The sequence below is a fragment of the Taudactylus pleione genome, unplaced genomic scaffold (genome assembly GCF_031769625.1).
Source record: "Taudactylus pleione unplaced genomic scaffold, aTauple2 ptg000101l, whole genome shotgun sequence".
Lineage (NCBI taxonomy): Eukaryota > Metazoa > Chordata > Amphibia > Anura > Myobatrachidae > Taudactylus > Taudactylus pleione.
Window position 1 is genome coordinate 102,724 of NW_028284503.1, and position 12,443 is coordinate 115,166.

The window sequence follows — 12,443 nt, forward strand, 5'->3', positions numbered from 1 at the left end:
CTGCCTTCTCTGTATATGTGACTGGCACAATATAAGGGGCACTGGGCAGCAGCTGGGCTGATCTGACCAGTCACTGGTATCTGATAGCCAGACTCATGGGGTGGGGGGTCTGGGTGAGGGGAATGGGAGAAGGTTTGTAAATCTGTAACTTTATAAAGGGTTAAAGCAACCTGAGGCCAGCCAGTGGCTGTAGTACAACAAGTACCAGCATTCTCACCAGCCTTTAACTGGGACTTTTAGTCATGTAACAATTGGCAAGACTGCAGCCCCTCTGCCCCACAGTAATGGTAGCAAGCGCTGGCTATTACCTCCCTTAGGCTGCTGCCACCCTCTGTATTGTGTTATTATTACATGTATGTATAGAGAATATTATGTGATTGTAAGAATTAACTGTGCAATATGGAGCATTGTATAACAGCAGAGTTTATATGCCTGAAGTGGCACTTTTGTCACGTGACCTGACCACACCCCATTATAATAACCTGCGCTGCGTCTGAGCAGATCGTTCACTTTACAATTTGTAAAACCAGATCAAAGTGTCGCTCTCATATACCAGACCAGGAACGGTAGAGGCTTCATCACTGGTAAAAAGACGTAACATCTTCTGCAACCTCCAATTAGTAACTACTGTATGTGTACAGCTAACAGAGCAGGACACACACTCCCAATATGGAAATGGACACAGCTATCAGCCGCAGTACACGGAGCACCAGTCCCTAAGTGCAGGTAGTTTCTGTTTTACTCCCCATCTAAACTTACTCTGCATATTGTGCTAGCAGCTTCCAGATCATCTCAAAGAATATAAAATCAAAATAACCAATATAAACTGATAGACCCTTGTTAATAAAATATAGGCAAGAGGTTGTCAAAGTTTTAATTGTAATAAATAAAGACGTCACACTTGACACTGGGACAGATCGGAGAACCACATGTCCCAGCAGAGCAGGATGGGCCAGGCAGGGTGGGGGGTAGGGAGGGAGGCTGCAGACTGTACTCCAGATCATAACGGGCACAACAGCATTTTCCATCAGACAGTGATCAGAGCGTGTAACAGACGGCCGCCCGCACATGGCGACAATGTAACACAGGCGCAAAGCAGCGGCAGAACATTTACTTTCCTTCCACAACTTTCATCACAAGCACAAATATAGCCGCAAATTTACACAAGCGTTTCTGGGCTTCGTGCAGAGAGAGCTGCGCAAATGTAACTACTACACCCTAGATGACGCAAGATAATGATGGGCGAGATACACCAGCGATGATTTGTCCAACCTCAGCCCAGGAGTAACGCCAGCTTCTGTGTATGTTACTCGCTGTATATGTAATGTCGTATAGTTTGTTACTGGGATGTCCCAGACAGTTTGCACTAAAAGACTCCAGGACAATAGCGGAGGAATTACTAAGTGAGTGTTGATACATTTGAGCAATATTTCATACAATACAGAAGAGGGTCTATTTTCTGAAAACCCCTCTTTTTGATGTTACCAATTGCAACTCTTTGGAACAGAGCAATTTGTCTTTAGACATATCACTTGTGGACTATACCACATTACACACAGAGAGAACACATCCATTTATACCCCAGGATTACAGAAATTCTCTGGTTTGGATTAGAGGTATCGGAGCACAGGGAAGAGATATTTACAACAGCAATAACAATGTACATCTATATCTAGGCTTCATCCTACCTACATGTAATTACAGGGGAGAGATAGAGCCCTGGTCCACACATAGGGAATCAGCAGCTACTGTACACACAGATCAGATACAATAGCTGAGCCCCCCGCACCCACCTAATACCCCCAGGAATCCTGCTGCCTCCCCCTACACACGTTTCTATTACACAGGTCTAGTAACTAAAGCAGAACAACGACTGAAACGGACAATGGAGCATAATAATATATTCAGGGTCTGTGTTAGCAGAGAGATCAGTCCATGAACTTGCGGTTTGTGTTGGCGCCAAACAGCGCCACTCGGATCTCCGGCATCATCTGGAGAAGAGAACGGGTAAATAGATTAGCGCAGGGTCTGGCGGGGCATACGGCTCTCTAATATATAGAGCTGAGGGCTCATAGCACAGAGCAGGCAGATTACGCACAGGTGCAGAAAATTAATAAAACGCCACCGAAAGGACAATTATTGTCAAATACATAAAAAAAAATTTTCCTTTGTCCCCCCCCAAAAACAGGGTTCTCTCAATAATATGCCCAATATTACAGCCCTGTGTGTTCCTGTCCTAGCTCCGGGGAAGGATATAACAGTGAGGACCAGACACAGAGACACATACAATGCAAAGTCTACAGAGTTCAATAAAAGATTTTTGCTGCTGCAAGAAAATCCCTACAAACTTGTACAGCGCACGTGTCCCGCGGCGAGTACGCACAGAGGCGCAGTAGCGACAGACGTACATGAAATGAGCCGGGCGTTCCTGGGCTGTGACTATTCAAACGCACAGGGCGGGTCTGTGTTATGAGAGTGTCACGGGTTTGTCCACGATGGGGTTACACGCTCAGACGCTTAATCCCATTGAAGGTCGTTACTATGATGGAGATACTGCACCAAACATAGGGGCAAGTGCGACCAAAGCTCGGGTCTAAGGACACACTAAGTGGGCGTCTCAGCCCTTGCACATTCAGACTTGTACCCCAGGGAGGGGCTGATACTAGCAATAGCCCCTATGTCCTAATAATCTGGGTACATGCCCCGTGGCCATGATCCCCAAATCACATGCCGCTGGAGACAACACGAAAGGTTGGCATCTGCCACTGACGTGGCCGAGGCCCGAGGTAGTTCTGTGATCTAACAGCAGCGCCACCTAGAGGCCCTTATACTACACAGCAAGATAGAAAGGAGGTGTCAAAACCAAGTTTATGTAACTACAGCGTTAGACACTAAGGGGAATATTTACTAATGTGCGGGATTAGAGGTGGAGATGTTGCCCATAGCAACCAGATTCTACTTCTTTATTTAGCACCTTCTAGAAGAGAATACCTAGAATCTGATTGGTTGCTAAGGGCAACATCTCCACTTCTGTAAACAAGCACATTATATACCCCTGGGACATGTATACCAGTAAGAGCGATAAGGCAGGGTTAGCGCCAGCCGGGACGCGTACCTGCTGTGCGATCAGGTCCAGGCGGCTTTCCAGTGTGTTTGCCACCTTTATCTTTCCTTCAGCGTTGTAGATCTCGATCCCTCCAGCACTGCGGATAATGAACATGATTAGAGGTAGGTACGGGAAATACGTGTAATATTATTGTCACCCCTCCCTTCTCCCAATCTTATTCATAGCCCAGATCTTCTAAGGAAAGCCGCCTTGTATGAGTGGGAGAGAAGCCTTAACGTAAATACAAGACAGGTTTCTACCATTTTCACATCACTGTTTGACCACTGGGTGGAGCTGTTCTACCATTACCTACTGGTGATACATCACCTGGTCAATATGGCAGCTCCCACACAAGAATGTATATTGAGGAGTCTCTATAAATGAATCATACAAACAGAACTCACATTTCAGGAGCCAGAAAGTTCTCCTGGTCAATTACCACCTCTAGGTCTCTCTTAGTAGATGCCTTGTAGGCTGGGATATTTTTCTGTACAGAAGCCTGGAAGAAGGAGTTATAGGGATGACTGGCAGCAGTAACAGCCGTATTACAGCACAGAAGGTAAGGACCCCCTGCTCCCATCTGCATTATCTTCCAAGCACAGCGTAGGCCTTAAATATCCCCCAGGACTCACCTTAATGAGGGGCAGGTCCTGCTTACGACACCGGATCAGGACCTTGGCTTCCAGCAGCTGGTACAGACCCTGCGGGGAGGAGGCGGAGGTGCAGGTGTGAGACAGGTAACGTGCAAGAATTATAAACAAGGTATCACAGCTCAGACCTGGTCCCTACCTGCAGAATTAGTCCGTCCAGCAGGGCTTGGTAACGAGCAGTGTCCTTCACCACGCGGGCAAGTCTCTGCTTAGCCTCACTCAGCAAATCCTACGGGAAGTGGGTTCAGTTAGGATGGAGGAGAGAAATGAGCTACATGAGGAGGTAAATACCTTAGAATTCAGACACAGGAATCCCGATATTGTTAGGAAACAGACAACTGTTGGTCCAACCTTCCCTCCCCGATGCCTAAACCCAACCGCCTCCTCCTCCCTACACCCTAAACCTAACCCCCCAACCACCCTACTTACCTTTGGGATTCCAGCGGTTAGGATGCCGCCTCTGACAGGTGTTGGTATTCCAGCGCCAGCATTCTGACCACATCCCAGTAAAAACATGGCACAATCTCAGTAAATTGGCTAATGGACCAATCCAGCCACTCAATGGACATCTATTCTATGAACTAGTTTATGAAACCACCCAGCCCCCAGCGTAATACAAGATAATAGATGTCTGGGATGAATTTGCTCAGCGATTCTTTCACAAGAATCTGTTCTGCATGGAGAAGATGGAGGGACCAACGGGAGGCACAGGTGCATCGCCCGGCAGAAACAGCCTGCCGCCCGGCACTTTTCCCCGCCGACCCCCGCTGTGGAACGCTGACCTCTGAAGTGATCGGAGGCTTCTTTTGCCTCTGGTCGCTTCAGAGGCCAGCGTTTCCCAGTGATGCACTGCGCGGGTGACGTCATCACGTCACCCGCGACGTGAGGAGCCTGCCCCACGCGCCTGCTGGATCCAGTTACATCCAGCAAGTAAAGGTAAGTGCTCGGCTGGGGCCAGGGCCAGCCTGGGGGCACTGCATAAGGGGCCAGCCTGGGGGCACTGCATAAGGGGCCAGCCTGGGGGCACTGCATAAGGGGCCAGCCTGGGGGCACTGCATAAGGGGCCAGCCTGGGGGCACTGCATAAGGGGCCAGCCTGGGGGCACTGCATAAGGGGCCAGCCTGGGGGCACTGCATAAGGGGCCAGCCTGGGGGCACTGCATAAGGGGCCAGCCTGGGGGCACTGCATAAGGGGCACTATTTAAGCCTGGGGGCACAGCATAAGGGACCAGTCTGGGGACACTATTTAAGCGTGGGAGCACTGCATAAGGGCAAAGTTAAACTACAGGGGGCACTGTATAATGGGCACTTTGACTGAGAGCCAGTGGGGGAGCAGCCTGAGACCTGTCGGGCTGGATTGGTAAGGGAGATGCCCCTTTTCTCCGGCGCACGCATACTTGCGAAGGCCCCCACCCGGCTACTTTTGGATGCCACCTGGCTGGAAACTATTTCTGTGGAGAACACTGCGGACGGCCTCACTAATCAGAGGGGAACACATTCTCTCCCCCCCCCCCCCCCCCCCCCAACATAACTCGTGTCACCAATCCCCTGTACATTCTAGGGCATATATCTCAGGAGCTGGAGATGTACTTTCCCCCGAGGTCACAGTAATGAGACAGGTAACAGGATAGAACGGCTGCACTCACACTTATAAGGTCATCTCGCGCCTTCAGCACCTTCAGCCTGGCCTGGTTCATCAGGTTGGACATCTGGCTGCAGGTGACAGGAGAGAGGTCAGCGCTGGCTCTAGATCAGAGGACACGCGGCCGTCTGCCAGCCCTGTACTTACATCTTCTTCTGCTGGTCAATCTGCTTCTCCTTCTTCTCGTAATACTCCATGATCTTCAGTCGCTGCGTCTGCACCAGTCGGCCCTTCTCGATGTTAAACTCCTCTTCTGCCTGAGAGGTTACAGGTACGAGAAGAGGATGACGCCAGCTCCCGGGCACCACAGAGACACAGTATACACTTCATGTGTGTAGGGGTCAGATTATAAGGCCAGACACAGAACATGCCGACCGGAAACCTCAGCCGATGGGGCTCCTTACCGACCGGTCATTCCAACTCACCACCTCACATGACAGGAAGTCTCCGGTGCGTAGCAGGAAGATCATCCCCCCCCCCATGGCAAGAGCTTTACATCATACATCTTCTATTCTAAAAAGCTCCCGAGTCATTTGTACACAGGGCCTGATCCAGCAAGGAACGCACAGGAGAGAACGCACGCAGCCGATGCTTTTGCACTGCGCAAACTGGCCAGTGCGATCGTGTTAGGGTACGCAGACTACACGCAGTCCCCTCAGATATTGATTGACAGTTGTGCCATTTGTGAGTGGTAACGAGGGGGGGGCAGGGAAACGCAGGCGTTATAACGCCGTTATAGGGGGCGTGCATAATTAAGGCACGACGTGCATAATTAAGGCAGTGCGACGGCATACGCAGCCATACCGGAAGCTGTACACAGGAAGCGGCCAAAATCCTGCGGCAAGGTCAGGTCACTACTATTATGCTAATGGATCCGATGGTTCCCGATGTTTACGCCATCTTGCGTACCCATCAGGCTGTGAGTAAAGGGAGATTGGCAGGATAGTACGGGGCTGGGCGCTGCATCTTGTGCTGTGGTCTCTGTGCGTTTGCATTGATTAGCATATTCTCGCAGCGGCCGGGTGCGCCCGTCTGTATCCGTGCGTTCCTGGCTGAATCAGACCCACAGACCTGAAGATTGTGCACAAACACAAACTACCAGTAAATTAGGTGAAATGTTCCCTTCGAATTAGAGAGACAACTTGTATACCCCGGCCTGCCGACACATGGATACCGGTCTACGTTATTAAGTGGCCCCGGCTGGAAATGTCATCCATCGATAGTTACGGCAGATTATCCCAGTTACCTTCGCATCAATCTCTTCTGCTTTCTCATTGGCCTCCTGTTCAATGAAAGCCATCATGTGTTTGATCTGCAAGACAGAACGTAAAGCCTATAAGTGGCAGATACCGGTCATCTTCCCTCCGAGGCGCATGTGTGGAAACAGCGCTATGGCGTGTAGCGTATTAAACGCTCATGTGACACATCCGGATTTGTCTCTTTGCTGCAATCAGTAATTTGTGGCACCTTGTACGTTAATAATCATTACTGACACAAAACAGAGACAGAACGTCGGCCATTCCCCACGCTCCGCGGTGACCTCCATGTTGCAAGCTTAGCCAAATCTCTAGTAGTCTTCATTCTAGCCCCCTGTGCCTGTCACAGCCCCTGCAGTTCCTCTCTCTTGCCTGGGGCATCACTCTCTGCGCTGGTGCTTCTAGCACTCTGGTCTATCTCAGCAGTTTGTTGCATCATCTGAGTGTACTAGAAGCACCAGAGCCGAGAGCAACACCCCAGGCTGGAGAGAGGTACTGCACAGGGTGTGACAGGTGCAGGGGGCTAGAATGACGACTACTCTCGGATACGCAGCGACCAGGGGCTCACAAATGGCGCCAGTGACATCGCTGGATAATAGTACATACGATATATGGAAGCAGCCTCACAACTCCCCAGTTCAGCCATAAAATAAAATGCTTCGCAAAAGGCAAACTGAGGATTTAAAAAAGTTCTTCATACAGAGATTATATAGACATAATACCATTTCTCTTAGCTGTCCCCTGCACATACATTATAAAGGGATACATGTTATGTTGGAAGTAAAAAATGTCGACAGCAGGATGCCTAAGGAATGTCGACAACTAACGTCAACATTTGCACTATACATTTTAACCATCTCAAAATTCTGAATGGCGACTCCATGGCAATTATATATGGGTGCGCTGGAATAGTTGAGCTGGTTCTATATTACACGGACGGGGGCAGGTGAGTAAAATGCAGCAATTAGGTCAGCGTTTTTCAACCACTGTGCCATGGCGGTCAGCTCAGCGCACTTGTACTGTAGTGTTTTTATTCCTGCGGAGGCCAATGTAGTGTGTGTGTGTGTGTTTTTATTCCTGCGGAGGCCAATGTAGTGTGTGTGTGTTTTTATTCCTGCGGAGGCCAATGTAGTGTGTGTGTGTGTGTGTGTTTTTATTCCTGCGGAGGCCAATGTAGTGTGTGTGTGTGAGTGTTTTTATTCCTGCGGAGGCCAATGTAGTGTGTGTGTGTGTGTGTGTGTGTGTTTTATTCCTGCGGAGGCCAATGTAGTGTGTGTGTGTTTTTATTCCTGCGGAGGCCAATGTAGTGTGTGTGTGTGTGTGTTTTTATTCCTGCGGAGGCCAATGTAGTGTGTGTGTGTGTGTTTTTATTCCTGCGGAGGCCAATGTAGTGTGTGTGTGTGTGTGTGTTTTTATTCCTGCGGAGGCCAATGTAGTGTGTGGGTGTGTGTTTTTATTCCTGCGGAGGCCAATGTAGTGTGTGTGTGTGTGTTTTTATTCCTGCGGAGGCCAATGTAGTGTGTGTGTGTGTGTGTTTTTATTCCTGCGGAGGCCAATGTAGTGTGTGTGTGTGTTTTTATTCCTGCGGAGGCCAATGTAGTGTGTGTGTGTGTGTGTGTTTTTATTCCTGCGGAGGCCAATGTAGTGTGTGTGTGTGTGTTTTTATTCCTGCGGAGGCCAATGTAGTGTGTGTGTGTGTGTGTGTGTTTTTATTCCTGCGGAGGCCAATGTAGTGTGTGTGTGTGTTTTTATTCCTGCGGAGGCCAATGTAGTGTGTGTGTGTTTTTATTCCTGCGGAGGCCAATGTAGTGTGTGTGTTTTTATTCCTGTGGAGGCCAACATTGTGTGTGTTATTCCTGCAGAGGCCAATGTAGTGTGTGTTATTCCTGCAGAGGCCAATGTAGTGTGTGTGTTATTCCTGCGGAGGCCAATGTAGTATGTGTGTGTTATTCCTGCAGAGGCCAATGTAGTATGTGTGTGTTATTCCTGCAGAGGCCAATGTAGTGTGTGTGTTATTCCTGCGGAGGCCAATGTAGTGTGTGTGTTATTCCTGCGGAGGCCAATGTAGTATGTGTGTGTTATTCCTGCAGAGGCCAATGTAGTATGTGTGTGTTATTCCTGCAGAGGCCAATGTAGTATGTGTGTGTTATTCCTGCAGAGGCCAATGTAGTATGTGTGTGTTATTCCTGCAGAGGCCAATGTAGTATGTGTGTTTTTATTCCTGCGGAGGCCAATGTAGTGTGCGTGTTATTCCTGCAGAGGCCAATGTGTATGTTATTGCATAGGTCAGGCACGCTGCGTCACTGGAGAGTGTGCCACAGCAATTATAAAATCTTGTGTATTGTTCCTCGTGGTGAAAGAGGTTGAAAATCAGCGTCAATGCTGAGCCGTGTATCTGTATATGGGGATAATGGCGGGAGGGACGCAGATAGCCCCCATTCATTTCTTTGCCCGCATGTCCAGTAGCCGTGTATTACCTGTATACACCACATAAGTGTGTACGGGAAGAGCTCAGTATATACAAAGCATCACCCTGATAGACAAGGTGCTGGGGACACTGTTGTTACTCATAATATTGTCACTGAATCCAGATATTTAGGAAACAGAAGGCGTCGGACCAGCCCCAGGAGCTGCAGTGATCTCAGGTCATGTCCGGCCGTTAGTCCCCGGGGGGAGCAGACACAAAGGGCCCAATGATGACATCTAGAAGGGGGGGGGGGGGTACCTAGAAGCTGTACCAGCATTGTGTGTCCTGGTCATCTATATCAGCAAAGCATTATTAACTCTACCACTTCACATCAGGGGATGATAGGGAGGGATACCCCTAAAGGCTGAGACCCCCTAATCCCCAGCAGTGCAAAGCCCCCACACTAAGCCTTATATAGCCAGACTCTTTTGCATAACATGAGCCATAAACGATCTGACTCTCATTCTGCCAATGTGGTTGGTTTCTATCAAACTCTGCCAACACTGCAGTGCAAACAGCGGCTCTTAAGGTGCCTACACAGTGATATTTTACCCGATCTGGCCGATTCCGACGCATCGGAACGACAGATCGTGTAAAATATGCCCAAATTGTGAGTCCCCACTCACGTTCACGATGCGTGTCCCCGCAGGTCGCACATCGCATCTCCAGATCTGCCGTGCTGTAGGGCAGATCTGACAATCTCGAGTCAGGAGGGGTTTAGGAGGCGCGATAGCTTGTGCGTCAGATTGGCAGCTTTTTCAGACCAAATCGTGCCCACGACTGCCGGGGAGAGTTCAGGGGGAAACCGTACACATGGTGGGATTGTGAGCACATCGCTATGTGTAGGCTCCTTTAGTAACTGCAATGACAAGAAGATGTGGTCAGCAGATCCTCCAGCTAGTGCCAGACCAGCCGGCCAGGAAGACAATAAGCCTCTGTACTGCTGTATGTCAGACAAGCGGATCCGGTATTAAATGTACAGACGCTTCCATCAGAGGTCGCCCATTACAGGTTTATACACACAGCAGGCACCACCCCACAGCGACTGCCCGGAACCCTGCGCTGGCTGGATGCGGCCACCATGGATCTAGATGAGGGCAGACTGGGACAATCCCACTGTTTACAGTCAACAGAGCAGGTTGGAGCAGACTGCGGAGATCTCACACACACGGGGGAGGCCTGGGCTACATGTCAGAAGGAACACGCCAGGTCAGCACAGCCAACTCGCCAGCAGGGAACGGAGAAACTCAATGAGGGCACTACTGAGATGGGGCGGCATTACAGTGCCTGGCAGAAACTGGGTATACAGCCTGTGCCCTCATTGTATGCACAGAGAAATAAATAGTGTATATGTGCATCCTGCTGGGCACCGGCGCCTATCTGTACACTGAGACTGATACTAGACATCAACGCGCATTTGTATCTCACTATACTGGGTGCAAGAGAGACCGTGGATTTACACTCTCACCCATCTCTATGTGCCCATCACAGGAGGGTACAGACACAGGATTGGCACCCAAATCCTGTATATCTGTAGATTGGGATGCCCTCCATAAAATAATGTATAGAAAAGGCAAAAGGCGGCACTCTCATACACCCCCCCCCCCCCCCCCCTTGCACATCAGCCGGAGAATGGGAGCTCAGTTCCCCAATCTGCCAGGTCACATGACACCGCACATCATGTGACTCCATGTTACTCATCAGGGTCACCCCATAGAGGGGAGCAGCACAGGATTGGGAGGGGGGCATCCCGGTCACACCACAGGATTGGGGGGGGGGGGGGGGCGGGGCATCCCGGTCACACCACAGGATTGGGGGGGGGGGGGCATCCCAGTCACACCACAGAGGGGAGCAGCACAGGATTTGGGGGGGGGGGGGGCATCCCAGTCACACCACAGAGGGGAGCAGCACAGGATTGGGGGGGGCATCCCAGTCACACCACAGAGGGGAGCAGCACAGGATTGGGGGGGGGCATCCCAGTCACACCACAGAAGGGGAGCAGCACATGATTGGGGGGGGGGGGCATCCCAGTCACACCACAGAGGGGAGCAGCACAGGATTGGGGGGGGGGGCATCCCAGTCACACCACAGAAGGGGAGCAGCACAGGATTGGGGGGGGGGGCATCCCAGTCACACCACAGAAGGGGAGCAGCACAGGATTGGGGGGGGGGGCATCCCAGTCACACCACAGAGGGGAGCAGCACAGGATTGGGGGGGGGGGGGCATCCCAGTCACACCACAGAGGGGAGCAGCACAGGATTGGGGGGGGGGGGGCATCCCAGTCACACCACAGAGGGGAGCAGCACAGGATTGGGGGGGGGGGGGCATCCCAGTCACACCACAGAGGGGAGCAGCACAGGATTGGGGGGTGGGGGGGGGCATCCCAGTCACACCACAGAGGGGAGCAGCACAGGATTGGGGGGGGGGGGTCACACCACACAGGGGGGCAGCCGGGATTCAAGGACGGAGCAGGGATCGGGGAGCAGGGCCGCTGCACAGCCTCAGTACCGGATGACGCCAGAGGAGGCGCCGCGGAGCTCTCACCCCGCACCGGGCAGAGGACAGGGGGTACCCGAACACTCAGACACTGTACCCGGGAACGCCGCAGCCCCCCTCCTTCCAGTTATCGGAGCCGTCTCACCTGCTTCTGGACGTCGGCATCGCTGAGCGCCATGGTGCCGGTATGACCGGGGCTGCGGGAGACGGACACGGGAAAGACGGAGACACCGAGCGCCGGCTGCTTCCTCTTATACACCGGTCACCTGACTCACACAAAGCACCGCCCACTTCCCGGTCATGTGACAGACCCAGGGACACTGACCACGCCCATGTGTCATGGGACCCGCCTATTATTTGTGTAGCTGCCAGTTCCTTGTATCCATAGAGGTCATATATATTACCTGATACCTAGATCTTATGCCTGACCCTGTGTACAGCTGCCCCCTGTATCCTGCCCCTGTGTACAGCTGCCCCCTGTATCCTGCCCCTGTGTACAGCTGCCCCCTGTATCCTGCCCCTGTGTACAGCTGCCCCCTGTATCCTGCCCCTGTGTACAGCTGCCCCCTGTGTACAGCTGCCTCCTGTATCCTGCCCCTGTGTACAGCTGCCCCCTATATCCTGCCCCTGTGTACAGCTGCCCCCTGTGTACAGCTGCCCCCTATATCCTGCCCTTGTGTACAGCTGCCCCCTGTATCTTGCCCCTGTGTACAGCTGCCCCCTGTATCCTGCCCCTGTGTACAGCTGCCCCCTGTGTACAGCTGCCTCTGTGTACAGCTGCCCCTGTGTACAGCTGCCTCCTGTATCCTGCCCCTGTGTACAGCTGC

General features: G+C 51.6%; 1 protein-coding gene across 1 annotated transcript; it reads right to left on the reverse strand.

Annotated features, from left to right (window-relative positions):
* Positions 1–860: 860 nt before the first annotated feature.
* ATP6V1E1 (ATPase H+ transporting V1 subunit E1) lies at positions 861–11,901 on the reverse strand. The gene is made up of 9 exons (XM_088470547.1): positions 11,762–11,901; positions 6,644–6,709; positions 5,545–5,654; positions 5,402–5,468; positions 3,896–3,985; positions 3,739–3,807; positions 3,511–3,605; positions 3,116–3,203; positions 861–1,991 (listed from the first exon to the last, which is right to left on the reverse strand). Exons 1-9 carry the CDS (start codon positions 11,792–11,794, stop codon positions 1,929–1,931), a joined length of 681 nt encoding a protein of 226 aa, XP_088326673.1. The 5' UTR covers positions 11,795–11,901; the 3' UTR covers positions 861–1,928.
* Between the last annotated feature and the right edge of the window lie 542 nt (positions 11,902–12,443).